General features: G+C 58.7%; 3 protein-coding genes across 5 annotated transcripts in view; 2 read left to right on the forward strand and 1 right to left on the reverse strand.

The window, feature by feature from the left end:
* WDR81 (WD repeat domain 81) lies at nucleotides 237–12,201 on the forward strand. Of its 3 annotated transcripts, none has more exons than XR_002337299.1 (10): nucleotides 239–4,354; nucleotides 5,102–5,209; nucleotides 5,465–5,655; nucleotides 5,769–5,959; nucleotides 6,702–6,867; nucleotides 6,953–7,118; nucleotides 8,006–8,709; nucleotides 9,398–9,543; nucleotides 9,821–10,000; nucleotides 11,036–12,201. XR_002337299.1 is itself a non-coding variant. In XM_021067572.1 (10 exons), exons 1-10 carry the CDS (start codon nucleotides 676–678, stop codon nucleotides 11,354–11,356), a joined length of 5,838 nt encoding a protein of 1,945 aa, XP_020923231.1. In that variant the 5' UTR covers nucleotides 243–675; the 3' UTR covers nucleotides 11,357–12,201. The 3 variants fall into 3 exon arrangements, 2 of the variants coding, with proteins under 2 accessions (XP_020923232.1, XP_020923231.1); XM_021067572.1 differs by having other exon boundaries at nucleotides 243–4,354; nucleotides 8,006–8,695; XM_021067573.1 differs by lacking the exon at nucleotides 5,102–5,209 and having other exon boundaries at nucleotides 237–4,354; nucleotides 8,006–8,695.
* On the forward strand, nucleotides 12,970–20,702 carry SERPINF2 (serpin family F member 2). The gene is made up of 10 exons (XM_021067579.1): nucleotides 12,970–13,101; nucleotides 14,459–14,513; nucleotides 14,659–14,697; nucleotides 14,811–14,873; nucleotides 15,160–15,361; nucleotides 15,827–15,970; nucleotides 16,115–16,318; nucleotides 16,796–16,938; nucleotides 18,738–18,942; nucleotides 19,591–20,702. The coding sequence occupies exons 2-10, from the start codon at nucleotides 14,463–14,465 to the stop codon at nucleotides 20,001–20,003; spliced, it is 1,464 nt and encodes a 487-aa protein (XP_020923238.1). The 5' UTR covers nucleotides 12,970–13,101; nucleotides 14,459–14,462; the 3' UTR covers nucleotides 20,004–20,702.
* The window catches only part of SMYD4 (SET and MYND domain containing 4), a 65,387-nt gene continuing 60,861 nt past the window's right edge, over nucleotides 22,639–27,164 (reverse strand). The window contains exon 11 of the mRNA XM_021067577.1: nucleotides 22,639–22,840. Coding sequence (XP_020923236.1) covers nucleotides 22,837–22,840 — 4 coding nt within the window. The 3' untranslated portion in view covers nucleotides 22,639–22,836. The remainder of the gene's footprint in view (nucleotides 22,841–27,164) is intronic.

Raw genomic sequence — 27,164 nt, forward strand, 5'->3', positions numbered from 1 at the left:
ATATTTTGGAAAATTAACGCTCTTTCTTTTGGAAGGCAGCATGGAGGCAGTGAAGGGACTCGATGTCAAAAGTCCCAACTCCCGCTTCGGTGTCTTAGCTGTAAAACCAGAGCGAGGTGGTGGCGGTGGTGGCGGGGATATTCAGCCGGTTAAAGGCTGTGATCTCTAGACAAAACCTCCTTAGTCCGCGACCCGGTGCCAGGAGGAGGACGAGCAGGGAGGGGAAAGCTTTTGGGCCGCTCAGTGTCCCCCTCCCTTGCCGCTTTCAGCCCAGGAGGAAGCGAAGTCGCCACCAGACCAAGCAAAAGCGCTGAGCCGAGGCGGGGCGAGCGGTGGTGCGAGCGAGAGGCGGGGTCCCCCCCAGCTTAGTCGAGCCACGTGCGGTTGTTTCCGTGTCGGGGCGATCACGTGAGCAGCATCAGCTGACCCGTCACGGTGGCGCCCCGCGCTGGCGCCCTGCAGCCCCCGCCCCGCCGCGCCGGGAGCGCCAGACCCTACGGAGGGGTAAGAGCGCCCCCGCCCCCCTCTGTCCCCGGCCCACCCCCGCTGCCTCCCCCCCAGCCCCTGTCCCTCGCCCATCCTCACCTACCCGCCCGGCCTGCCACCCCGGAAGCTGTGGCGAGGAGGGCCTTGGCCAGGCTCAGCCCCGCGCTGCCCCCAGGCGGCCAAGAGGGGATGGCCCTGGGGAACAGGGGGCGGGAAGTCGCTCTTACCACCGAAGCCGAGGGCTGGTCACCGGCCCTGAGCCCCGACATGGAGGAACTGCTCCGGAGCGTGGAGAGGGACCTGAACATCGATGCCCGGCAACTGGCTCCAGCCCCAGGGGGCACCCACGTGGTGGCCCTAGTGCCCGCGCGCTGGCTGGCCAGCCTCCGCGAGCGCCGGCTGCCCCTGGGACCCTGTCCCCGCGCAGAAGGCCTGGGCGAAGCGGAAGTGAGGACTCTTCTGCAGCGCTCCGTGCAGAGGCTGCCCCCCGGCTGGACCCGAGTGGAGGTGCATGGGCTGCGGAAACGGAGGCTCTCCTACCCGCTGGGCGGCCTGCCTTTTGAGGAGGGGTCCTGCAGCCCAGAGACCCTCACTCGCTTCATGCAGGATGTGGCTGCCCAGAATTATCGCAACCTGTGGCGCCACGCATATCACACTTATGGGCAGCCCTATAGTCATATTCCTGCCCCCTCAGCTGTCCCTGCCCTGGACTCAGTACGACAAGCTCTGCAGAGGGTCTATGGTTGCCCCTTCCTGCCAGTGGGTGAAACTACCCAATGCCCATCATATGCCAGAGATGGCTCCTGTCCCCCACGGGGCTGTCCGGCCTCTCCCAGTCTTCTGAGAGCTGAGGCTCTGCTGGAGTCCCCAGGGATGCTCTACGTGGTGCACCCTTATGTGCAGTTCTCCCTGCATGATGTGGTCACCTTCAGCCCTGCCAAGCTGACCAACAGCCAAGCCAAGGTGCTCTTCATTCTCTTCCGTGTACTGAGGGCCATGGATGCTTGTCATCGCCAGGGACTGTCCTGCGGGCCCCTGTCTTTGCACCACATCGCTGTGGATGAGAAGCTCTGCAGTGAGCTCCGGCTGGACCTGCGTGCTTATGAGAGGCCCAAGGAGGATGAAAATGAGGAGAGCCCTGCGGCAAGGAACGGGGTGGGCGCGGAGCCTGGAGAGGAGGGAGGACGGGGACCTGGGTGTCCCACCTGCCAGGAGGAACTTAGGGGCCTTGTGCTAGACTGGGTGCACGGCCGCATCAGCAACTTCCACTACCTCATGCAGCTGAATCGGTTGGCAGGTCGGCGGCAGGGGGATCCCAATTACCACCCAGTGCTGCCCTGGGTGGTGGACTTCACCACGCCCCACGGGCGCTTCAGAGACCTGCGCAAGTCTAAGTTCCGCCTCAACAAGGGGGATAAGCAGCTGGACTTCACGTATGAGATGACGCGGCAGGCGTTTGTGGCCGGCGGGGCGGGCGGCGGGGAGCCCCCTCACGTTCCTCACCACATCTCCGACGTGCTCTCGGACATCACGTACTACGTGTACAAGGCTCGGCGCACACCCCGGTCGGTGCTCTGTGGACATGTGCGGGCGCAGTGGGAGCCCCATGAATATCCTGCCAGCATGGAGCGGATGCAGAGCTGGACCCCGGATGAGTGCATCCCCGAGTTCTACACCGATCCCTCCATCTTCTGCTCCATCCACCCCGACATGCCTGACCTGGACGTGCCAGCCTGGTGCAGCTCCAGCCAGGAGTTCGTGGCTGCCCACCGGGCGCTGCTGGAGAGCCGAGAGGTGTCCCAGGACCTGCACCACTGGATCGACCTCACCTTTGGCTACAAGCTGCAGGGCAAGGAAGCCGTGAAGGAAAAGAACGTGTGTCTGCACCTGGTGGACGCCCACACGCACCTGACCAACTACGGCGTGGTACAGCTCTTCGATCAGCCCCACCCCCAGCGCCTGGCCGGGGCCCCTGCCCTGGCCCCTGAACCTCCACTCATCCCCAGGCTGTTGTTCCAGACCATCCAGGAGAGCACAGGCCGGGAGGACCTCCCCGGACAGCTTGCGAATGGAATGGGCAGGCCAGTCTTGGAGGCCACTCCCTGTGAGGCTGGCTGGGCCCGGGACAGGCCCGCGGTGGGGGAGGATGACTTGGAGCAGGCCACAGAAGCTCTGGATTCCATCGCCCTCGCTGGGAAAGCAGGTGACCAGCTGGGCCCCTCTTCCAGCCCGTCCTCCTCCTCCAGTCAAGCCCCCGCCGGCCTCCTGTCTTTCTCAGGGGCATCAGCCTCTCGACCAGGCCGCAGGAACAAAGCTGCTGGGGCAGACCCTGGGGAGGGTGAGGAGGGCAGGGTTTTTCTTCCAGAGGGCTTCAATCCTGTGCAGGCTCTGGAAGAGCTGGAGAAACTAGGCAACTTCCTGACCAAGGGCCTAGGGGGCCGCTTGGAGGTGCCAGAGCAGCCCCAGGTCCGGCCCACGGCGCAGCTGCGGGACCTCTTTCATCGGGATATGCAGGCGCTGGGTGTCCTGTTGGCTGAGATGGTGTTTGCCACCAGGGTCCGGACACTGCAGCCAGACGCGCCTTTGTGGGTACGCTTCAAGGCGGTTCGAGGGCTCTGCAGGCGCTATCTCAAGGAGGTCCCTGTGTCTCTGCAGCCCGTGCTGGACACGCTCCTGCAGCTGAGTGGCCCTGAAAGCCCCGTGGTTGCAGGGAGGGGCAGGCTGGACCCGCTGTTTGAGTACAGGCCCATCTCCCAGGGATTGCCCCCACCGTGCCCGGCCCAGCTCCTCAGCCCCTTGAGCTCCGTGGTTCCCTTCCCTCCGTACTTCCCGGCGCTGCACAAGTTCATCCTCCTGTACCAGGCAAAGCGCGTGGAGGATGAGGCCCAGGGGCGGGAACTGGTCTTTGCTCTGTGGCAGCAACTGGGTGCCGTTCTGAGTGACATCACCCCCGAGGGCCTGGAGATCCTGCTGCCTTTCGTGCTGTCACTCATGTCTGAGGAGCACACGGCCGTGTATACGGCCTGGTACCTATTTGAACCTGTTGCCAAGGCCCTAGGCCCCAAAAATGCTAATAAGTACCTACTGAAGCCTCTCATTGGTGCCTACGAGAGCCCCTGCCGGCTCCATGGCCGCTTCTACCTGTACACCGACTGCTTCGTGGCCCAGCTGATCGTGCGGCTGGGCCTGCAGGCCTTTCTGGTCCACCTGCTGCCCCACATCCTGCAGGTGCTGGCTGGTGTGGAGGCCTCCCAGGAGGAAAGCAAGGGGCTGGTGGGGGCTGCTGAGGATGAGGAGAGCGGGCTCCCGGGGGCCGGGCCCAGTTCCTGCGCCTTTGGGGAGGAGATGCAGATGGATGGGGAGCCCACTGCCTCCTCGGGCCTGGGGCTCCCGGACTACACGTCTGGTGTCAGCTTCCATGACCAGGCCGACCTCCCTGAGACAGAGGACTTCCAGGCCGGGCTCTACGTGGCTGAGTCTCCTCAGCCCCAGGAGGCCGAGGCTGTGAGCCTGGGCCGGCTGAGCGACAAGAGCAGCACCAGTGAGACGTCCCTGGGTGAGGAGCGGGTGGCCGACGAAGGCGGCGCCCCAGTGGACAAGAGCAGCCTCAGGTCAGGCGACAGCAGCCAGGACTTGAAGCAAAGCGAGGGCTCCGAGGAGGAAGAGGAGGAGGAGGATGGCTGTGTGGTTTTGGAGGAGGGGGAGGAGGAGCAAGACGAGGTCCCCGAGGCGTCTGAGCTCACGCTCTCGGACACGGTGCTGTCCATGGATACGGTTGTGGCCGGTGGCGGCGGGGCCGACGACGGGGAGGAAGAAGAGGAGCCACTGACGGAGCAATCGGAGGGCAAAGAACAGAAGATCCTTCTTGGTGAGTCCTCAGGCCTGGAGGCCTTGGTCAGACGGTTATCATCTGCTGGGGCCCTGCCCCGCGCCAGGCAGTGGATTGAACGGATCCACACGCAGCAGAGACGGGGCCTGCCCTCCTGGAGCTCGCCTCCAGCGGAGGAGATGCCACATCGTGGGCAGTCTGCCGGAAGTGCAGGTTACTGCAGTGCTCTGGAGAGCGTGGCCGGGTACCGCGAGGGAATGAGTTTGAGTCTCATTTTCAGGGGTTAGAGAAAGCTTCCTTTAAAGAAAGAACCTTCCTCAACCTTCCAGTTGAGGTTCAATGCGGGGGAGGTAGCTGGGCGAAACTGGCGGGGTCCGCGGTGGGAAGCGCATGCATTCCAGGCAGAGGGAACAGCATGTGCGAGGCTCTGAGGCTGTTGACGTTCCATTAAAGAATTGGCGAAAGACCAGTGTAGTTAGGCTGAGAGCGCGAAGAGAAGAGGAGGGGCACAGGCCAGAGGGGAGGTAGCCAGGATCTCTCTGAGGAGCTGGGGGAGATTCACAGAAAGGACAACCTCCCTGCAAGTCATGCCCGAGGAGAGGAGCCCGGAGCAGGCTGATTCCCACAGGCCACCTCCGCCGCTGTTGGAGGGAGGGCTGTGGTGTGGGGCGACCAGGCTCCCTGGCAGGGTTGGAGCCAGCGTTGGCCGGGCGGGGTGCCTGGGGCTGGGGTGGGGAGCAGCGAGCTGCGTATCTGACGAGCTCAGGGCCTGCTCCTGCCCTGCAGATACAGCCTGCAAGATGGTCCGCTGGCTGTCCGCCAAGCTTGGTCCAACAGTGGCCTCTCGCCATGTGGCCCGGAACCTGCTCCGCCTGCTGACGTCGTGTTATGTTGGTGAGGCCGGGGATGGGGCTTCCTCCAGCCGTTTGCCCGTTTTCAGCCCCCTGTAGTGGATCCTTCCCGCTCTCATCTCAGGCCACCTCCCGGCCAGGTCCTGGGTCGCAGTCTGTAAGCCCCTTCCTTCCTCCGGTAGGGCTCAGGGCAGACCCTCGGCCAGAGTGAGCAGCAGCGGCTGGCGCCGTCCCCGGAAGGCCCACATCCCTGCTGCTCCCTGCTAGCTACTCAGGGCTGCTGGTCCTTCCTTGGCAGGGCCCACCCGGCAGCAGTTCACGGCGAGCAATGGCGAGAGCCCCCCGCTGAGTGCTGGCAACATCTACCAGAAGAGACCCGTCCTGGGGGATATAGTGTCGGGACCCGTGCTCAGCTGCCTCCTCCACGTCGCCCACCTGTACGGGGAGCCCGTCCTCACCTACCAGTACCTGCCCTACATCAGCTACCTGGTCCGTCACCATTTGGCAGCTGGGGTCTGGGAGGCTGAGGAGCCTGAGGGCCGAGGCAGGACCTCCAAGGGGTCCACGGGCCAACCTGGCCCTCATGTGCTCTGTGATCCTAGGTGGCCCCGGGCAGCACCTCAGGCCCCAGTCGACTGAACAGCCGCAAGGAGGCGGGGCTGCTGGCCGCGGTAACACTGACCCAGAGGATCATCGTGTACCTGTCAGATACGACGCTCATGGACATCCTGCCCCGGATCAGCCACGAGGTCCTGCTGCCCGTGCTCAGCTTCCTCACGTCCCTCGTCACGGGGTAAGCCCGCCCCACCCCGCCGGGGAGCAGTCCACTGAGGGGGCTACCGGGGTGGGGGCATCAGGAGTCCTGGTTCCCACCCCAGCTGGGTGACGCCGAGCCCAGCCCCACGTTTCTGTGCCGCGGTCCCTCACCTGGTTTGGACCCTTTTTTTTGTTTTTTTGTTTCTTTTTTTTTGGCACATGGTTTTCCTCGATCAGGAATCAGATCCGGGCCGCAGTTGCGACCTAAGTTGTGGCGATGCCGATCCTTAACCCACTATGCTGGTCGGGGGATTGAACCTGCGTCCCAGCACTCCCAAGATGCCACCAATCCTGTTGTGCCACAGCGGGAACTCCTGGACCAGTTGGTTTTATAGCTCCTTTCATTTACAGCTTCTTTTTTTTTTTTTTTTTTTTTTTTTGCATTCTCCTGAGCCACTCCTGCGGCATATGGAGGTTCCCAAGCTTAGGGGTCTAATAGGAGCTGTAGCCACCGGCCTACACCAGAACCACAGCAACACGGAATCCGAGCCGCATCCGCAACCCACACCACAGCTCACGGCAACGCCAGATCCTTAACCCACTGAGCAAGGCCAGGGATCGAACCTGCAACTTCATGGTTCCTAGTCGGATTCGTTAACCACTGTGCCACGATGGGAACTCCTCATTGATAGCTTTTGATAGATTCTGGGAGGCTGCCAGAGTTGAGGGCTCTGGAGCTTACAGTCAGGGGGTCTGGAGCTTTTAAGTTCTGTTTCCAGGTTCCCAAGCGGAGCCCAGGCCCGGACTGTCCTGTGTGTGAAAACCATCAGCCTCATCGCCCTCATCTGCCTGCGCATCGGCCAGGAAATGGTCCAGCAGCACCTGAGTGAGCCTGTGGCCACCTTCTTTCAAGTCTTCTCTCGTCTGCATGATCTTCAGCACCAGGTGGGCAGACCTACCTGGCTGGGGGAGTTGGGGGGCTGGCCAGGGGCTGTGGCCTCAGCTGACTCCCTGGGCTTCCTGCCCGCAGGATTGGAAGCTGGAGTCCATGGGCCGCAGTGAGGGCCAGCTGCCGGAGGTGGCCTTCTCTGACGGGCAGCTGCGGCTGGTGGACCCCACCGTGCTGGACGAGCTGCAGAAGGTGTTCACCTTGGAGATGGCATACACAATCTACGTGCCCTTCTCCTGCCTGTTGGGTACTGCCCCATCACGTTCCCTCACAGCCTCTGCGGCCCCATGCTTCCCCTGCCCCCAGAGTCAATAGTGGCTGTTAAGCAGTTTTCTGGGTCAGAGCACAGGGGTTTCGCCTTAGATCCCTGAGTTCCCAGGTGACACTTACAGGGACTGATCATTAGCCAGCAAGGAGGCACAGGTGGCCTAGCCTGTCCCTGGGAGGGCACGGGAGTCAGGCTGATGTCCTGACGTCTTTTGAGAGGAATGGTCAGCCCACTGTTGACGCAGCTTCCTGTACAAACCAGGCCCCCCGTGCGGACTGTCTGTATGTGTCTCCCTGAATCAGGTGAACAGCCCTGGTCAGAAATGTCATTTTCCCTCCACTGCAATCTAAGCTGTGGGAGGGAGAACACAACCTGTCTTTTTAGGGCTGCACCTGCGGCATATGGAGGTTCCCAGGCTAGGGGTCAAATGGGAGCTGCAGCTGCTGGTCTACGCCAGAGCCACAGCAACGCTAGATCCAAGCCACGTCTGTGACCTACACCACAGCTCACGGCAACACCGGATCCTTAACCTACTGAGTGGGGCCGGGGATCGAACACACATCCTCATGGATCCTAGTCAGATTCTTTACCGCTGAGCCATGACAGGAACTCCCTTGTTCACCATTCTGATTCTGATGTCCATCGAGTCCCTCAGCACATATGGAAGGTGCTCACGTGTGCACAGTGAAGGAATGAATCCACATTTTCCCTGGGGAGGAAACCGAGGCTCAGAGATGAAGAGCTACTTGCTTAGAGTTGCACAGCCAGGGCCTGGCCTGTCTTCTGTGCTTCCCAAGCCCTTGGGTGGGTGGTGGCAGTGACTTGCCATCTCCCCTAACCTCAGGCCCTCTCCCGCTCCCATCCAGGTGACATCATCCGGAAAATCATCCCCAATCACGAGCTGGTGGGGCAGCTGGCAGGGCTGTACCTGGAGAGCATCAGCCCAAGCAGTCGCAGCCCTGCCAGCCTGGAGCCCACTGCGCCCAGCACCAGCCCTGAGTGGGACCCCCAGGGAGGGAGCTGCCCCCAGGATGACGGCCACTCAGGGACCTTTGGGAGTGTCCTGGTCGGGAACCGAATCCAGATCCCCGGCGACTCCCAGCCTGAGAGCCCTGGCCCGCTGGGCCCCATCTCCGGGGTGGGTGGTGGGGGCGTCGGCAGCCTGAGCGAGGACAACGCGCTGAAGCGGGAGCTGCCGCGGAGCGCCCACGGGCTGAGCGGGAACTGGCTGGCCTACTGGCAGTACGAGATTGGCGTCAGCCAGCAGGATGCCCACTTCCGCTTCCACCAGATCCGCCTGCAGAGCTTCCCGGGCCACTCAGGGGCCATCAAGTGCGTGGTGCCCCTGAGCAGCGAGGACTTTTTCCTTAGTGGCAGCAAAGATCGCACTGTGCGCCTCTGGCCGCTCTACAACTCCGGGGATGGCACCCGGGAGACAGCCCCGCGCCTCGTCTACACCCAGCACCGCAAGAGCGTCTTCTTCGTGGGCCAGCTCGAGGCCCCGCAGTGTGTGGTGAGCTGTGACGGGGCTGTGCACATCTGGGACCCCTTCACAGGTGAGCGGGCCCAGGTGAGGCCTGTTCTGTTGCTGCCATCCTATACTCCACCCAGGCTGGCGGGGTCGGGGTGTAATGGTATGTGGTGTGGGGGTGACCCAGTGAGGTCACAGAGAGGAGCAGTCAGAACTTAGACTCGATCATACCTGAGTTTGAATCAGCTCTGCCATTTTGCTGCCGGAAGCATCAGTTTTCCCGTCTGTAAAATGGGAATCAGAACAACTGCTTTAGAAGATAGCGCATAGGCGATTGGCTTATCAGATAGCACGTAGTACCTGTGTGGTAAGCAGTCGCTCGCTTGTTTTTGGTCATCCTCGGAGGGAGAAGGAAGGTTAAAAAGCCGATGGAGATACACATGTAATGACATCACTTCGTCACACGGCGGAAATGATCACAGAATTCCGAATCCACTGTACTTCAATAAAACTTTAAAAAATGGAGAAAAAAAGCAGGGAGTTGGGGGCTGAGGTAGCACTGAGGTAGACAGGAAGGTAGCTTTTGGTCAGGGGCTGCTGTGAGAAGAGGGGAGCCTGGCTTGGCTGTGGGAGCAGGAAGGCGGGAGGGTCAAGAAACACCTTAAGCGTTTATGGAGCTCTCCCGGGACGCGGGAGGCAGCAGTGGGGGAGGTGGGAGGGACAGGAGGAGGCAGGGCTCGCCATCAGTTGCTGGGACCCCAGACCCACCTGCGCCTTTCCTTCCTAGGGAAGACCCTTCGCACGGTGGAGCCGTCGGACAGCCGGGTGCCCCTGACTGCCGTGGCTGTCATGCCCGCCCCCTACACCAGCATCACCATGGCCAGCTCTGACTCGACCCTGCGCTTTGTGGACTGCAGGAAGCCTGGCCTGCAGGTCAGGAGCGGCCGGGTCCCTGAGCCCTGGCACGGGTGCCGGGCAGGAAGGAGAAACCCCAAAGAGAGGAGGCCAGGGTGGTTTCTCTTGGGAGACAGATCCCCACAGCAGCAAACCCTGGGGGCTGGGACTCTGGCCTGGGATGCAGGGAGCCCTCCCCTCGAGGGGAGACGAGAAGACTCAGGCCTTCCGGCTGTGGGTTGAAGGGGAACTGGGCCTTGGGGTGCCGAGGGGTGGAGCGGGCGGTGGCACCTCAGCTGTCTTCCTCTGCCCGCAGCATGAGTTCCGCCTGAGCGGCGGGCTGAACCCTGGTCTGGTTCGCTCCCTGGCTGTCAGCCCCAGCGGCCGGAGTGTCGTGGCCGGCTTCTCCTCGGGCTTCATGGTGCTCCTGGACACCCGTACAGGCCTGGTTCTGCGGGGCTGGCCTGCCCATGAAGGAGACATCCTGCAGATCAAGGTGACAGCCCAGGTCCCCTTCCCCTCCTCGCTGCTTCGGGCCCACCCAGGACAGGCTCAAGCTGACCTCCCTGTCCCTGCCCAAGGACTGATGGGCAGGGCGGGTCAGGAGCCATGGGGGTGGGGTGCCAGGAAGCAGGCCCCCCCCGCCCCGGTCCGGGGGCGGGAACCAGGGAGCGGAGCTGACCCTGCTGCTTCCTGGAGATGCTCTAATGAGTAACCCTTGTCCATATTTGCCTTGTTTGGAGGATCAGGGGTCGGGCCCTGTCCGTGACCCAGTTCAGGTTAAATAAAGCTCAGCTGGGAGGCTGTTTACTGCCTCCAGACCACTGAGCAGAGTCCGTGCCCCCTGCCGGGCTGTCCTGGGGAAGGCCGGAGCGGATCAAGTTTGGGAATCCTGCCCCCACCTCCACCCCTGCCCCAGTTTTGGTCCCAGACCTCGGGGAACAGCTCACAGAGGGACAGGAGGGGAGGAACAGGCTACCTGTGGGAGGATCTTCCCAGGCACCTGGGACTCCCTCCCCGTCCTCAGTGGCAGCCAGGGGACATGCACGGCCCACTGCTGGGGGCAGGCCGCCTCTGGCTTCCTCCAGGGCCCCTCAGGGGACCCTGGCTTCTGGGTGCTTCTAAATTCTGATTTTCCAAGAAAACATCAGGAAGTCTCTGGGGTCGGCCTGGGTGTTAATCTTGGCTCTGCCACTTATTGGCTCTGTGACCTTGTATGATTACTTGACTCTTCTGAGCCTTAGTTTTGGCCTCTGCAAAATGGAAACAATGACAGCATCTGTCTTAGAGAGATGTTAGGAAGAGGAACTGTAGTAAGACGTTTAACGTGTCTGACATTATACCTGACTGCCCAAATTGTAATGATGACTAGGCCGATGACTCTTAAATACATTCATATTAACGAACATTAATGTAACGTGGGAGGGGGGCAGCCTGTCCCCAGCTCAGGACGCCCTGTCTTCCTGGGGGACCGTGTGGGAGGGAACAGGAAGCCCCTGGGCACCACTGAGGCTCTCCTCTCCCCGGGCAGGCGGTGGAGGGCAGCCTCCTGGTCAGCTCCTCCTCCGACCATTCCTTGACCGTCTGGAAGGAGCTGGAGCCGAAGCCCACGCATCACTACAAGTCCGCCTCTGATCCCATCCACACCTTCGACTTGTATGGCAGCGAGGTGGTGACGGGCACCGTGGCCAACAAGATCGGCGTCTGCTCCTTGCTTGAGCCGCCTTCCCAGGCCACCACCAAGCTCAGCTCCGAGAACTTCCGCGGCACGCTCACCAGCCTGGCCTTGCTGCCCACCAAACGCCACCTCCTGCTGGGCTCAGACAACGGGGTCATCCGCCTCCTGGCGTAGCCAAGGCGGGAGCTGGCCCGGTGGAGGAGGGCGCACGACCTCGGGGAGTCCATCCCCTCGCCCTTGTCTCCCCAGCAGCTCCTCCGGGCAAGCCTTAGGCCCACGTGGCCTGCCAGTTAGGGTGGCGTGGGGAGGTCTGGGCTCCTGAACCCCCAGAGCCACCAAGGCTGCCAGAACGGATCATGCCCCTAGCTTGGGGCGATGTTGCTCCGGGCCAGCAGGAAGCAGGAGGGAGATCTGGGGGAAAGCATCGCTGCCCCCACTTCTCCCCAGCTCTGCCCTCATTTTCCATATGGGGACAGGACGCTCCGGGAAGGGGACAGGAGACCCCCTGCCTGGCCAGTCCCCAGCCACGGTCCCCCCTTGCCGGGCTCGCTGTGCCCCTATGCCGTGAGGACAGGGAAGCCACCCCAGTCCAGGACACTGATGGTGCTTGGACTCCAGCCTCTAAGGAGGACTGGCCGTGGTCCAGGAGTTAAGGGGCTTGGGCTGGGGTGTAAGTGTCCCCCCAGCCAGTCCCTGCCCAGTGTGGGACCATGAGGGGACGTGGGCAAGACCAAAGGCGGGAAGATGCACAGGGCCAGGGGGTGCCTGCCCACCCGTCACCACAGTGTTTGTGCCTTGAGCTGATGAGGCAGCCTCTGGGGTCCAGAATCCCTGGGGGAGCGGGTCCAACACCCTGAAAGAAGGAGCAAGAAGAGTCATCTCTGCACCTCAGGTCTCCCTCCGCCAGGGGACAGGAAGACCCGGGCACTCAGAGATGATGTCTGAGGCCGGGCCCCTGCTGCCTTCTCGCTATTTGCAATAGATGTAAATATGATCAATAAACCTTTGGAAGAGCCAGGGAGCGGGGCGAGGCTTTTCTTGATGGCGGGGTTGGGGTGGGGAGAAGTTGAGACCCTGCAGCTTCCAGGACAGCGAGGGAGGGGAAAGTAGGGCCCGAGCTGGGGAGACAGCCTGATTGCTGCTCCTCAGGTGGTGCAGGGTTCAGGGCTTCTGGTTCGCGCAGCCCAGGCCAGTTTCCAGAACCCTCACCCTTGGGAAGGGTAAGGAGGCATTGCTCTGATGAGGTGGGGTCCTGGGAGGTTGGGTGCTTCTCTTCCCACCCAGGCAGAAGGCAGCCAACCAGGATCCTGGGCCTGGGGAGGGGGGGAATGGGCGCCCTATCCTGGGTTCCCTGCCGAGTGAGTCTCTTGAAGCTTCTCCTTCCCTCCTCTGGTGGCGTGGGGGGTGGGGTGGGGGGCAGGGGTGTGGGAGAGGAAAGGGGGAAAGGAAAGGACCTTGGAAGTAGGAAGCTGAATGTCACTCTGAGCCTAGCTGTGTGTCCGTGGGCAGGTCACACATCTCCGAGCCTGACCAAAGCGCGGATAACCTCCCACTTCATGGGGTCACCGGCAGGCCCCCGTGCTTCCTGCTCTGCCCTCCACCTGAGGACAGCCTCCTCGACTGTCTCCTGAACCCCCTTTCTCACGGCTCAGGTGGGACCCAGATCCACAGGGGTTCCAGGTGACCCAGTATTAGATGCCTTGGTGGGAAAGGGGCTTCTGGCCCCAGCACCAATGTTTAACCGGATGTGCAGGTCAATGTTTACCAGAAGAGAAAGCACTCGGAACTGGGTTGGCTGAGAGCAAAGGTCCTGGTGGGAGGGGAGGGCTCGGCTGGGCGGCTGGAGCCCGGGCAGAGCGTGGGGAGCACCCAAGTGGGGCCAGAGGGACATCGTGTGCAGCAGCGAGGAGCCCGCAGAGGTACAGGGGTGGGAAGGCTCGGCCTGGAGCTGCCCACCTGCCGAGGGGGTCTGGGCTGAGTTTATTCAGGGGGGCCTGTCACTTCCCAGCCTCCTGGGGAGAGGAGGAGCCAAGGTGGGGGTTCTGGTGGGGGGAGTCTCTCTGGGACGTGAAAATCTGAGGCCTTTTCTTGCCAGGAAGATTCAAAAGCCTGGGTTGGAGATCAGGGCCCCCGGCCCAGGGATCACTGTGTGGGCTGGGCTGGGGGGAGAGGATGCTCCAGAACAGGCCCGGAGCTGGGTGTGGGGTGGGCGTGTGTGAGACCTGCTCTGAGGCCAGACAGAGACCTGCCCATCCCCACCCGCCAGCCTGGCTTCCCGGAGCCAGCCTGGGGCAGAGTTGGGGGGCGAGGCCCATGTTTTCCCTTAAGTCCAAAGGTGGCTCTGGCCAGTCATTCATTGGGCTCTGCTGTTGGGTCAACAAGGCCAGTCTCTGGCCCAGCCCACCACCCCTGCTGAGAGCACCGTCTCGTCCACCCCTGTGGGCAAGACCAGACTCACCAGAAAAGGTGGGCTGATGGGCAGCTGGTTGGATAGGAGCTCCACGGAGGGAGCCCCAGTACAGAGGAGGCTTCGGGCCAGGCCTCCCGGAAGAGAAGCCTTGAACTAGGCTGACTGTACCCACTACTGAGTGCCAGGCCATGCGGTCAGGGCTCACAAAGACTGATGATGTTGGTTCCTGTAAGACATGTGGCTGGAGGCAGGGACTTTCGCCACCATTTACCAGATAAGGCAGAGCCCAGAGGGGTTGAGGAAGACGTCCTTGGTCCTCTGCCAAGAGGCACAGCCTGGATTCAAACCCAGGTCTGTGGGAGTTCCCGTCGTGGCTCAGCAGAAGCGGAATCCAACTAGTATGCACAAGGATGCGGCTTCGATCCCTGGCCTCGATCAGTGGGTTGGGGATCCCGCGTAGCTGTGGCTGTGGCTGTGGCCGACAGCTGTAGCTCGGATTAGGCCCCTAGCCTGGGAAATTCCATTTGCCGAGGGTACAGCTCTAAAAAAAAAAAGCAAAACAACAACAAAACACCCCGGTCTGACTCATGACACCAAGCCTTGAAGGATGACTTTCTGGTTTGGGTGGTGTTTTCCCCTATCAACCAAAACATTTTCAGTGGATGAAATATGAAAAACCAGGAAGTGCAAAGGGGAAAAAGCAGTTCTGGGGGAGGGGTTCCAGGCAATTCACCTCGGAGCGGAGAATCTCTGCTTGTGCCCCGGTCGTGTGCGCAGCAGCTGCCGCTGTTCCCTCCGTGCACGTGTGCGTGGGATGCCCAGTGGGTGGGGGCGTGGCATGAACAGAGGCTTCCTGTCCTGCTCAGGAACATGGCACTGCTCTCGGGGCTCCTGGTGCTCAGCTTGTTCTGCCTGCACGTGGTGAGCCTGGGCCGAGGTCTGGGGGAGGCAGGGAGGCGGCTGGGGAAGAGGCCAGGGGTCTGGGGGAAAGGGGAGGGGGTGTGGGGAGGAGAGAGGGCTTGGCTCGAGGGGGGTCCCCCTCCTTTCCTCATCCCCTTCTCCACAGCTCCCTCCTGTGAGCGCCATGGACCCCTTGGGCCTGCAGGTACTGGGGGTGAGAGGTGTGATGGGGGAAGGCCCAAGGGGCCTCGCCTGTGGCTTGTGCGGGGTGGGGCGAGTCCTGTGCGTTGCTCTTCATCCGCTCCCTCCTTTCTTCAGCTGATGATCGGGCAGGGCCAGGAGAAGCTGTCCCCTCTTTCCCTCCTCGAGTTGGACAACCAGGTACAAGCAGGTGGGGCTGGGGAAGAGTGGGGGGGCCTGGGGGAGGAGGGCCGATCGTCAAGGGCCAGGAACCGGGTGAGGGGTGTGGCGCTGAGGCCTGAGCGAGGGGTGGGAGCGACCAGGGAAGGGGACCTAGTGCCTAGAATGCCACTGCCCCTGCGACTCTCCCTCTTGAGTCTGGACTGGGACGAGGCCCTGCTCTTCCTGGCACAGGGGGTTTGGGGGAGATCAATGCAAAACCCGGGTCAGCCCCTTGACTCCACTGACCCCCAACCTGTCCCTGCAGGAGCATGGTGGCCACACTGCCCTGAACGAGGCCCCAGGAGAATGCAAGGGGACCCCAACCCCGGAGCAGACCCGCAGGTTGGCCCAGGCCATGATGGCCTTCACCAGGGACCTCTTCTCCCTGGTGGCCCGAAGCTCCACCAGGCCCAACCTCGTCCTGTCGCCTCTGAGTGTGGCCCTGGCACTGTCTCACCTGGCACTAGGTACTGTGGCAGCACCTGTCCAAACCAGCAGGGCCGGGAGCCAGGGGAACTCGCTACCCCAGAGTGTACTAGGGGGCACTTCCTCCATCAGGGTCACGTGGATATTTGGTAAAAATGCAGACCCCGGTTTCTGAATCAGGGCCCTGGGGCTGGGGGCTGGGATGAGCTTCTGGTGATTTTATGCAAGAGCTTGCTAGCCCCAGTGTGTCCTTTGGGCTGGAGGGTTTCCCTGTGGGACACTGACATCCAGAGAGGGAAGGTAACGAGATGCGCTTGCCCAGATGGGCGGCAGCAGAGATGGAGGTAAAACTCGGGGGTCCTGGCCCTCCAACCTGTTCAGGATTTGGGAGGAGAAAGTGTGGTCTCATGAGTCAGCTCACCGTAGATATTCTAGAGAGGCTGGAGAGGGCAGAGGGGATGGGAGGGAACCCCCAGCCTGAGCCACAGCTGCCGTGTGCCCTCCAGGTGCTCAGAACCAAACGCTGCAGAGGCTGCAGCAGGTGCTGCATGCAGACTCAGGGCCCTGCCTCCCCTACCTGCTCAGCCGCCTCTGCCAGGATCTGGGCCCTGGGGCTTTCCGACTGGCTGCCAGAATGTACCTGCAGAAAGGTAGGTGCTGGGGGCAGGACGTTCCCGTGGTGCTCCGGGGTGGGCAGGGGTGAGGGAGCCAGGCATGACCTCGGGCAGCCGGTCACAGCACTGGTGGCTCTGGAGCCCAAGTCCTGGCAACAGCCTGTGGGCCCTTCTGTGTAGGATTTCCCATCAAAGAAGACTTCCTGGAACAATCAGAAGAGCTCTTTGGTGCAAAGCCCATGAGCCTGACCGGAAGGAAGGGGGATGACCTGGCGAACATCAACCAGTGGGTGAAGGAGGCCACGGAGGGCAAGATTGAGGATTTCCTCTCAGACCTGCCGGAGGACACAGTGCTGCTTCTCCTCAATGCCATCCATTTCCAGGGTGCGCCCCTCCCCTTCTGGGATTCTGCCCGCAGCCCTCACCCCTGCCCAGGAGACGGAGCTGGGCCGCGCCCGTCTTGCTCTGAAGGGCCTTGCAGCCCTTCTTCCCCAGGGCTGGGCCGGGCCGGGGGCCGAGGGGCGGGAAGGAGACAGGGAACCGTGTGGTGCAGAGGCCGTCCAGGAACTGGATGGGGCTGCTGTTGAGGGAGTTCCCTAAGAGGAATCTGAGTCTAAAAAGATCCAGGGGGAGGTTCCTGGGAGCAGGGGAGGGCAGGGGAGAATGCAAGCCCAGGTTCTGCAATCGCTCCAGGGACGAGACCTCAGATAAGCTGGGCATCAACCAGTGCAGCACCTTCTGGAGTCTCAGCCTCCACCCTTCATCCCTTGAATGGGTTCTGGGTGGGGTGGGGAAGAGGCCGGTGGCGTAGACACTACCTTGGTCTCAGTCTATATAGACCCTCCCCTCTGCTGGATGCAGGCTTCTGGAGGAGCAAGTTCGACCCGAATCTCACCCAGAGGGACACTTTCCACCTGGACGAGCAGTTCACGGTGCCGGTGGACATGATGCAAGCCCGCATGTACCCGCTGCGCTGGTTCCTGCTGGAGCAGCCCGAGATCCAGGTCACCCTTGACTGCCCAGGCTGGGCCTGGGTGCTGGGAGGTGGGGAAGGGAGTGAGCAGCTGTGGAGCTGGCCCAGGGGCCAGGGGTGTGCCCTACCTTCCTTGCAGGCATGTTGCTGGGGCAGGTGGCTCTGAAAGGTCTCGCCGGGGAGACTGAGGCTCCAGACTCCTTGAGGTTCATTCCTTGGGCATTTGCTGTGTGTCAGATACCGTTGCACTTCAGGTTTGATGGAGTACGAGGAAGGCCAGATCTCTGCTCTTGGGAGGGAAGACACGCAGTGCACGAGCAAACAGATCAACAGGAGAATTTCAGATAGCGGGGGGTGAGGAGTGAAAGTGATCTCTTGGTGACCAGGAAAGGTGTCATAGCCAGTGTGGTCAGGGAGCGTTCTTTGAGGAAGGGGCACTGAGTTGAGACCCAGATGATCTTTGGTCATGGGGGGTTTATTACAAGGACCCATGGGTTGTGGGGCAGCACAGGGCCTCAGCACCTGGAAGCCTGGGAGACACGAGAGCTCACACCGTGCTCCTCAGAAAGAAGGATCTGATTGAGTTGGATGTGTCCACAATGTGCTGGAACATTCTGATTAGAAAGAGTGCTGCACCAAGCGATCTCGGTGTAGCTTCCCTTGCTTTTAGCCTGAACACGGTCCCCTCGGCTTGAGTGCTGGTCCCCGGGCCAGTCGGCGGTGGCTGAGAGGGCAGCGCTGGTTAGTTTCACAAGGCCAATGTGGCGTTCCTGTTGTGGCACAGCGGAAATGAACCCAAGTGGTATCCATGAAGATGTGGCTTTGATCCCTGGCCTCGCTCAGTGGGTGGGTTAAGGATCCAGTGCTGCCGTGAGCTGTGGTGTAGGTCACAGATGTGGCTCCAATCCTGCATTGCTGTGGCTGTGGTGTAGGTTGGCAGCTGCAGCTCTGATTTGACCTCTAGCCTGGGAGCTTCCATATGCTGTGGGTGCAGCCGTAAAATAAATAAATAAATAAATAAATAAATAAATAAATAAATAAATAAAAAGGCCAGCGTGTCACGGACCGCAGCCACTTCTGCAGTCCTGAGGGGGCTGTGGGCGAGGCAGGCTGTGTGCCCATGTCTCTCCAGGTGCCCCTGACTGCTCCTTCCCACCAGCCTGCATGTTGCCCCTACTTCCCTCACCCTTTTGTCTCCATCCTTTGCTCTCGATGGCTTCCCTCCTCCCCGTGCCTTCTGCGGGCCAGCCCTCCCACTGCAGGGGTCCTGCCGCCTGGGTGCTCTACCTGGAGCCCAAGGAGTCAGAGCCGCCAGGACCCACTGAGCCCAGGGGTGTTCATACTTCTTTAGCTACAGAAACCCTGCTGACATGAAATTTTACCCCTGGTCGCAGTATAAATTCACAGCCAGGCAAAGTCGCTGTCGGAGGAGAGGAGTGGAGAGAGTACCCCCCTGGGTGGCGGTTCCTCCGCTGTGCACAGTCCATCGCACACAGGGAGGAAGTGAGAGGCGACACTCAGGGACGCCTCACCCAAGTCCGGGGCTAGCGGTAGCAGATGAGGAAGAGAAAACCACTATTTATCGAGTGAGCGCTGCCTATGTGCAGACGCCCTGGAAGAAGCTTTAAAAGCCTATCTCTTTCCGTCACGTGTCAGCAGCCTGCAGTGTCGACGGGTAGCGTTACTCCACGGGTGAGGAAGTGGAGGCTCAGGGAGGAGCCCCCACACCTGAAAAGGATGGACTGTCTCCTAAGGGATGCTGGCCCAGCCCCCACCTAGGACTGGGCGCCTTCTGTCCTCATGCTGTCTCCTTCCCTTGTCTGTCTGTAGGTGGCTTATTTCCCCTTTAAGAACAACATGAGCTTCGTGGTCATGGTGCCCATCCACTTCGAGTGGAACGTGTCCCAGGTGCTGGCCAACCTGAGCTGGGACATCCTGCACCAGCCCTTGCTGCGGGAGAGGCCCACCAAGGTCCAGCTGCCTAAGCTGCATCTGAAATACCAGCTGGACCTGGTGGCCACTCTCAGCCAGCTGGGTAAGGAAGTTGGGCACGGGACAGCCCCCCAGCTCAGTCTGGGCAGGGTGGGTGAGGGGGAAGCCCCCAGCCGGCAGGTCTGCGGCAGAGCTAGCCTTGAGTCCTGCCCCCCCGCCACACTTCCAGCTTAGGAGGTGAGAGGGTTTGATAGGCATCCTTGGACCTGTGTCCTGGGTGGTGGTGGGGGGTAGGGCAGAGAACAAGGACCTGCTCTGCCTTTGCAAAGACTGCGCATTGCAAAAAATCCTGGGTGGAGAGTCTGGCTGGCATGTGAGCCTTGGTGGCTCTTCTGCAAGAGGCACTGGACTAGGCACAGGGAGCCCAGCACGTAGAAAGAGCTCAGGCCCATGGAACAGGCAGCTGAGGAATCATGTGCTCACGATTCAGTGTAAGCGGTAAGACTGATTAGAGGGCTTCTCTCTAATTCACCCAGGAGAACAATGAAAAGGTACCTGTGGAAGCTTTGGGCCAGGGGATCAGGGAAGGCTTCCTGGAGGAAGTGACCTTTAAGCCGGTTAAATAGGAGTTAACCAGCAATCTGTGGGTTCAAGGCGTTCCCTGGCAGGGATGCCAGACACCCTCCCAGGCAGGTCCAGGTAACCTGTGGGCAGAAGGCAGCTCTGACCAGCCATCTCCCGCTCCGGGCAGGCCTGCAGGGGCTGTTCCAGGCCCCGGATCTGCGTGGGATCTCGGACGAGAGCCTGGTGGTGTCCAGCGTACAGCATCAGTCCACGCTGGAGCTCAGTGAGGCCGGCGTGGAGGCGGCCGCGGCAACCAGCACGGCCATGTCCCGCATGTCCCTCTCCTTCAGCGTGAACCGTCCCTTCCTCTTCTTCATCCTTGAGGACACCACGAGCCTGCCCCTCTTCGTGGGCAGTGTGAGGAACCCCAACCCTGGTGCACAGCCAGAGCGCAAGGAGCAGCAAGATTCCCCTGACAGCAGGTACCCCTTCTGGAACCAGAAAGCCTTCCCCCGTGGAGACAAGCCCTTCTACCCGGACTTGAAACTCGCGCCCCCCTCTGAGGAGGAGGATTACCCCCAACCTAGCGGCCCCAAGTGAGGGGCTGTGGCCGCGAGCATCCTGAGTCCCTGCTTGGACCAGCCTCTCAACTCGTGTGACTCTTTCCAAACAGCTTTGTGGGATTAGGGGCAGGGCCTGGGTGGACAGCCTGGGAGAGAGTGGAGGGGAGCCGTCCTCTCCTCTCCTTTTTGGGGGAGTCTGGGGTGGGGTGGTGCCAGGGAACCCTGAGCTTGATCCTGCATCCTCTCTTCCAAAGGGGCTCAGAGGATGTCCTAATTTGGGGTTTGGGTGGAGGGGCAGCTATGGTTCCTTTTGTGGGGAAGGTAGGTATGCCATTCCCTCAATTGGCTGCGACGCCTGCGTGTGTTTACCAGAGAGGGAGGGACCAGCTGGGGAGAGCAGAGATAGGCCCAGGGGCAGCCCGGGGTGCCCAGCACTGCCGGGGGGTGGGGGGTGGTCAGCCAATGTGGATGGAGGTTGAGCACCCCCTACGGCTGCCCCTGCCCTGAGCTGCCTCAGGCCCACCAGGCTCCAGCCGGCCCTGTCACCTCAGTCTCCCTGCTGGTCCTTGGAGGTACCAACACTGCCAGAACTCCCCTTCCTTCCTTTCCCCGCTGCCCCTCTGCCCGGGGGGTGTCTCAGGGACTGAGGGGGTGGGGGGGACATGAGTTCCCAAAGGCTCTTTTGTAAAGTTTTTGTAGTGATTTTTATGCCACCTGAATAAAGAATGAATGGGCCTGTCTGCTTTGATGTCGCTGTTCTGGGCGCCGCGGGAGCAGGGGGCGGGGAGATGGTGGGGAGGAGGCCACCGAGCAGACGCACCGCGCCAGGGCTGGGCCTCTGTGCCACGTTTGGTCTCTGGCCCTTCGCCAGCCCTTCTCCACTGTGTAGTCCCCTCTGACCTGGGAAGCCCTCTCCAGGGCCACCCCCTCGCCAGCCTGGCTTTGTTCTCCGCCTGTTTCTTTGTGGGCTTTAGGCAGCCGGCAACACAGGCGGCTCAGAATAGCGCCAGCCGCCTGGTTTGGGAGAAGAACTGGCAATTAGGGAGCTTGAGGGGTTTCTAATTACATGCCTCCGGCCGGGGGGGTGCAAACTGCCGGGAGCACCTGGCTCCAGCTGGACATTGTCAGCGCCTGAGGATTTGGGAGAAGCAACTGGGGACACAGGGCTGGGGGCAGCATGGGTGTGTCCCTGTGGGCGGGCCCTTGTCTGTGAGCACAGGGCGCCCGTGCAGCGGCAGACACCCGCGCCCCGGGGTGCAATGATTAAGAGCGTGTGCCTGGGATGGGATCGCGCTTCTTACAAACCAGCAGTGTGGGGAGGTGAGAAATATGTCCACAAGTGCAGTACCTGGTGTGTCAGGGGGTAATGAGGGCCCTGGTGATGGAGGGCTCCCTGGAGGTGACGCTGGAACAGAGACTAGAAGGAAGTGAGGGCGGCACCATGAGGACATCTTGGGAGGGGCTCCTGAGCAGAGGAGCCGGAGCTGCTGGCAAAGTTCAGGATGAGCAGGAGATCCGAGGGGCTGGAGGCGGGGGAGGGGCAGGAAGGAGTCAGAGGAACTGAAGCCAGACCACCAAGGCCTTTAGGGTCACGGCGGAGACTGACATTATCTTAGGAGAGGTAAGAGCTCACTGGAAAGCTAAATCAGCAAGCCCCGCAGCTTAATTTTACCTCCTGAGTTTTCCTCAGCTCTCTCCTCCTCTCCATTTGGGCCCCAGCAGTTTGGATCTAGTCTTCGTTCCCCAGGATCACTGCTGTCACCTCCCAGGCTCTCCCTGCTGCTGGTCTGGCTGCCTTAACTGCATCCTCTGCCCTGTAAATACTTATCAAGGGCCTCCTGGGTGCCAGGAACGCCCCAGGCTCTGAGGCGGCAGCAACGAGCAAGCCGACTAGATCCTACCCCCAGGGCCTCCATCTGGCGGCAGAGCGGTCTACAGGATAGGCAGGGTAACAATGGGGTTGATGTACAGTGTGCCAAGGACACGAGTCCTCACTGTACCTAAGCGTGACGAATTTTTTTTCGTGAACCAAGAAGCCCCGTGCAACCAGCACCCAGATCATGAGGCAGTACTCACTCCCCCGACTTCCGGTAACAGGCTAGTTTTTCCCAGCTTTGACCTTTAACTAAAGGAGTCAGCCCGTGCTCTCCTGTGCCTGGCTTCTTTGATGCAGCCTCCTGTGTGAGGGATTCATCTGTGTCGCCGGGGATGGCAATTATTCACTCCCTGTGGAAGGCTTTAATTGAGAGGCGCCACGGTCTGAGGTAAGCCCTGAAGGCTCATGTGGCTGCTTGTGTGGAGGACAGGCTTAGAGGGACAAACGCGGGAAGAGGGAGGATGGTTGGTTAGCAGGCAAGAGACGTAGGTGGCCTGGCCCAGGATGCGGGCGGTACAGATGGAGGGAAGTGGGCCAATTTCAGGAGTATCTGGGAGGCGGGCGTTACGGAATGGGCGCTTAGATGGCATGGGAGGTGAGGGGACACTCGAGGGTGCTGGGGTTCTCCATTCAAACCCCTGCGTCTCTGTCTTGAGAAAATGGGTTCTACTGAGATGGGAAGCCATGTGAGAGACAGATTTTAGGATTGATTGGAGAGATTTCCATTTTGAACATGTTATGACCGAAATGCCACACTAACATAGGGTGACCATATGTCCCAGTCCTCCCGGGACAGTTTGAGTTATGTCTGTGGTTCCAGCGTAATTCACAGCACCCACTTTTGTGCTTTAGAAGCGTTGGGATGATAAGTTCTATGCTCCTCTTACCTGCTGGGGCGTCCTTGCGACCGTGTCACATTTGCTGTCTTGGTCAAGACTGGAAGCGTACATTTGGGAGCACACAGATGCATTTAAAGTCGCGGAACTGTCGGAAATCACCTAAGAGGAGATGAAGAAGGAAACAGAATAAAAGGAGTTCTAGGATCAAGCCAGCAAGGAAGATGGAAACGATGCATCTTGTGAGGTGGGAGAAAAATGGGAAGGTGTGGCACGTCGGGGTTTCAAGGAGGAGGAACAGTTTGGCAGAGATGTCCATTTGGCCGTCAAGGTAGAGGTCACCTGGGAACTTGGCCACAGCAGTTTCTAAGGAGAGGTGGGCACAGGAGCAAGTTTGAGGTCGAGGTGGGAAAGGCACTAAGACAATGCAGATGCAAGAGTTAACAGCTCTTGCCCACATGGAGCCAAGTCCTTGAAGGGCACTTGTGGGGAGTGGGACACACCACTTTCACACTAATTGGAGGAAAGAGAAACCTTCTTTAAGTTACTATAAAATAATTAGGACATACAAAAAGGTATCATAAATCACACTGTCCAGCTTAAAAAATACTCAGTATAGGAGTTCCTGTCGTGGCGCAGTGGTTAACAAATCTGACTAGGAACCATGAGGTTGCGGGTTCGATCCCTGGCCTTGCTCAGTGGGTTAAGGATCCAGTGTTGTCGTGAGCTGTGGTGTAGGTTGCAGACTCGGCTTGGATCCCGCGTTGCTGTGGCTGTGGTGTAGGCTGGTGGCTACAGCTCCAATTAGGCCCCTAGCCTGGGAACCTCCATATGCTGCCGGAGTGGCCCTAGAAAAAGGCAAAAAGACAAAAAAAACCCAAAACAATATAGTGACAGTCCTGCATTCCCTTTCCCTGCCCCCTAAAACTATCATCCTGCATTAGTTTTTTTTTTTTTTTATGATTTTCATGCATTTTGGGGGGGGTATGCAGAAGCTCCCTGGTCAGGGATTGAACTTGCACCACAGCAACAACCTGAGCCACAGCAGTGACAACACAGATCCTTAACCTGATGCACTACCAGGGAACTCCTTCATGCATTTCTTTTACCATATGAGTTTGTATCCCTGAGTAGTATATGGTATCATTCTCTGTGTGTGTGTGTGTGTGTGTGTTTTGGCTTGCCCACAGCATGTGGAAGTTCCCCAGCCAGGGACTGAACTAGTGCCACATCATTCTGCGGGGCATAAGCCTTCCATAAATGTGTCATCCTGCAACTTGTATCATTCCACATTGTGAGAGGAATCTGTGGTGGTGTAAGTGGTTTCCCTTCAGCATTTCTCACGGATGCAGGCTTTGCTTTTTCATCCTTTATCTAGACTCCTGTTGATGGACATGCAGTGTTCTTTTTTTTCCCACTACACAGTGCTGCTGTAACATTCTTTTTAGTTTTTATTTTTATTTATTTTTTGATTTTTAGGGCTGCACCTGTGGCATATGAAGTTTCCCAGGCTAGGGGATCGAATCAGAGCTACAGCTGCTGGCCTACACCACAGCCATAGCAACGCCCAATCTGAGCCGATTCTGCAACTTATTCCACAGCTCATGGCAACACTGGATCCTTAACCCACTGAGCAAGGCCAGGGATTGAACCTGCATCTTGGTGGATACCAGTTGGGTGCATTTCCTCTGAGCCACACTGGGAACTCCTGTTAACATTCTTGTTACATCCTTGTGCACATATGCAGAGTTTTTTCAGTTCACACACTTAAAAGTGGAATTGCTGAGCTGTGGGTTTGGGTTTTGCCACTTTCACTGCCAGGGCCACCACATACCATTATACACAATTTTGCCTTTTGTTGCCAGATGGTTCTTCAAAGGGGTTGTATCAATTTATGTTCTCAGCAGCGGGAGGGGAGGCCTAAGAGATCCTGGTTGTCCACCCGTTCACCAACACTTGGTATTATCAGATGTTTCGATTTTGCCCATCAGATGAGTGCGAATTAAATTATGGTTTTAATTTGCATTCCCCTGATTACCAGTGAAAAACATCTTTTCTTAAGTTTATTGGCCACTCAGGAGTCTTCATCTGTGACTTACCTGGGCCTATTTTTCTGTTGAATTTTTTTATTTATTTTTTATTGATTTGTAGGTCTTTCTATATTACAGCTAGTAATCTTTTTTGTCAGTTATCTGTGTTACAAATATTTTCTCTTAGTGTGACGCTTGTCTCAATTTTGTTTTTATGGTATCTGTTCATGAAAACAAGTTTTTAATTTTAGTGCCAAATGTATTGACGTTTTATAATTTGTGCTTCTTTTGGGATCTTGTCTAAAAAAAATAATCTCTCCTATTCAGAGATCACAGAGGAATCCATCTATACATTTTTCTAAAAACAATTTTTCTTGTGGGATATATATGTTTGTGTTTGCTTTTTATGCCATTACGATTATCTCTGAAAAGATACATCTGGAAAAGATTAACATCGGCTGTCTCCAGGGGCTGTGAGCAGGCGATTGGAGATCAGAGCAAGGAAGACTTTCACTGTGTATCTTTAGTTGCTTTTGAACTTTGGACCATGGGAACAAAATAGCTATTCAAAAATAAGTGAAGAGGAAGCTGCTGCTGTGGCACAGCAGAAACGAATCCGACTAGGATCCATGAGGATTTGGGTTCGATTCCTGGCCCCGCTCAGTGGGTTAAGGATCTGGCATTGCTGTGAGCTGTGGTGTAGGTCACAGATGTGGCTCAGATTTGGCGTTGCTGTGGCTGTGGCTGTGGCCAGCAGCCACAGCTCTGATTTGACCCCTAGCCTGGAAACTTTCATATGCCACAGGTGAGGCCCTAAAAAAAAAAAAAAAAGACAGCTTAGATTCATATATTCCAGCTGTGCTGCCATGATATCGTATAGAGAAGTGCTGGCCAATAGAAACGATGCAAACTGCATATGTAATTTTTTTTTTTTTTTTTGTCTTTTGCTATTTCTTTGGGCCGCTCCCTCGGCATATGGAGGTTCCCAGGCTAGGGGTCGAATCGGAGCTGTAGCCACCGGCCTACGCCAGAGCCACAGCAACGCTGGATCCGAGCCGCGTCTGCAACCTACACCACAGCTCACGGCAACGCCGGATCATTAACCCACTGAGCAAGGGCAGGGACCGAACCCGCAACCTCATGGTTCCTAGTCGGATTCGTTAACCACTGCGCCACGACGGGAACTCCTGCATATGTAATTTAAGATTGTCTAGCAGCCACATTAAAAGAGAAACAGGTAAAATTAATTATTATTAGTAGTATTATTTTGCCTTTTAGGGCCACGTGTGTGGCATATGGAGGATCCCGGGCTAGGGGTCAAATCGGGGCTACAGCTGCCGGCCACAGTCACAGCCACAGCCACAGCCACGCCAGATCCGAGCCATGTCTGCAACCTACACCACAGCTCATGGCAACGCCAGATCCTTAACCCATTGAGCGAGGCCAGGGATCAAACCTGCAACCTCATGGTTCCTAATCGGATTTGTTTCCCCTGCGCCACGAAGGGAACTCTGGTAAAATTAATTTTAATAATAGATATATGTAGCCCAATATATATAATCAGAGTCAAAATTATTGAGATAGTTTACATTATTTTTCATACTAAATATTCAAAATCTGGTGTGTGTTTCATATTTACAGCAGATCACAACTTTGGCCACATTTCAAGTGCTCTGTGGCCGCATGCGGCTGGTGGCTATTGTACTGGATGGCGTGGCTGTAGAGAAAGCAATCTCAGAAGGTGCCGTGTTATGCTGGAAGGATCTGCTCTGGTTTCAGCCTCTGTTATTAGCCAGTGAGCTTCTGGAGGGGGGACTCTGAGTCTTAATCATCTATGGACTCCTTCTCCATGTACCTAGTGGGTGATCTGAGTGGGGTCCTCAATTTTTGGTTGAAGGCATTGAACTCGATTGATACACTCTTCCTCCTGTAAAGCTGAACCTGGCTCACCGGAACGTTCTACCCAAGGGCCCTAGCTCTGCACCCTGGAGCCTCACATGACATCCCTCCTTCTCTGAATGACCTCTGGGCTTCTGACCAGGACTCACATGTGCCTAGAAAAGGTTCTAGTACATTCTCCAATTATCTCCCATGTCAGTGTTTTGGCCTCATGACTGCACTGTAAGTTCTTAAACGCCACCAGGTGAGCAGGGCCCGGGTGTGCCCCTCCCAGGTGACCTCTGCGGTGCCGAGGTCAGTGCCGGGCACACGCTTGGCCTCCTCTCAAGGCGCATGCATACGGTACAGCTCCTTGCTTCCTTCCTCTGGTCAGTCACTTTCCCCCCCCCCGCCCTTTCTGATCTTCAGAAGTCAGAGCATTTCAGGGCTGAAGAAGCACACAGACATCCTAGTTCCACCCCTCATTTTTCAGCCCAAGAAAGGGAGGAGCCATGAGTGATGTCTTGTCCCCATCCCCAGGAATGGTGCCAAGGACCGGGAAAAACTCAAGAGCCCCA

This window comes from Sus scrofa, chromosome 12 (genome assembly GCF_000003025.6).
Source record: "Sus scrofa isolate TJ Tabasco breed Duroc chromosome 12, Sscrofa11.1, whole genome shotgun sequence".
Classification (NCBI taxonomy): domain Eukaryota; kingdom Metazoa; phylum Chordata; class Mammalia; order Artiodactyla; family Suidae; genus Sus; species Sus scrofa.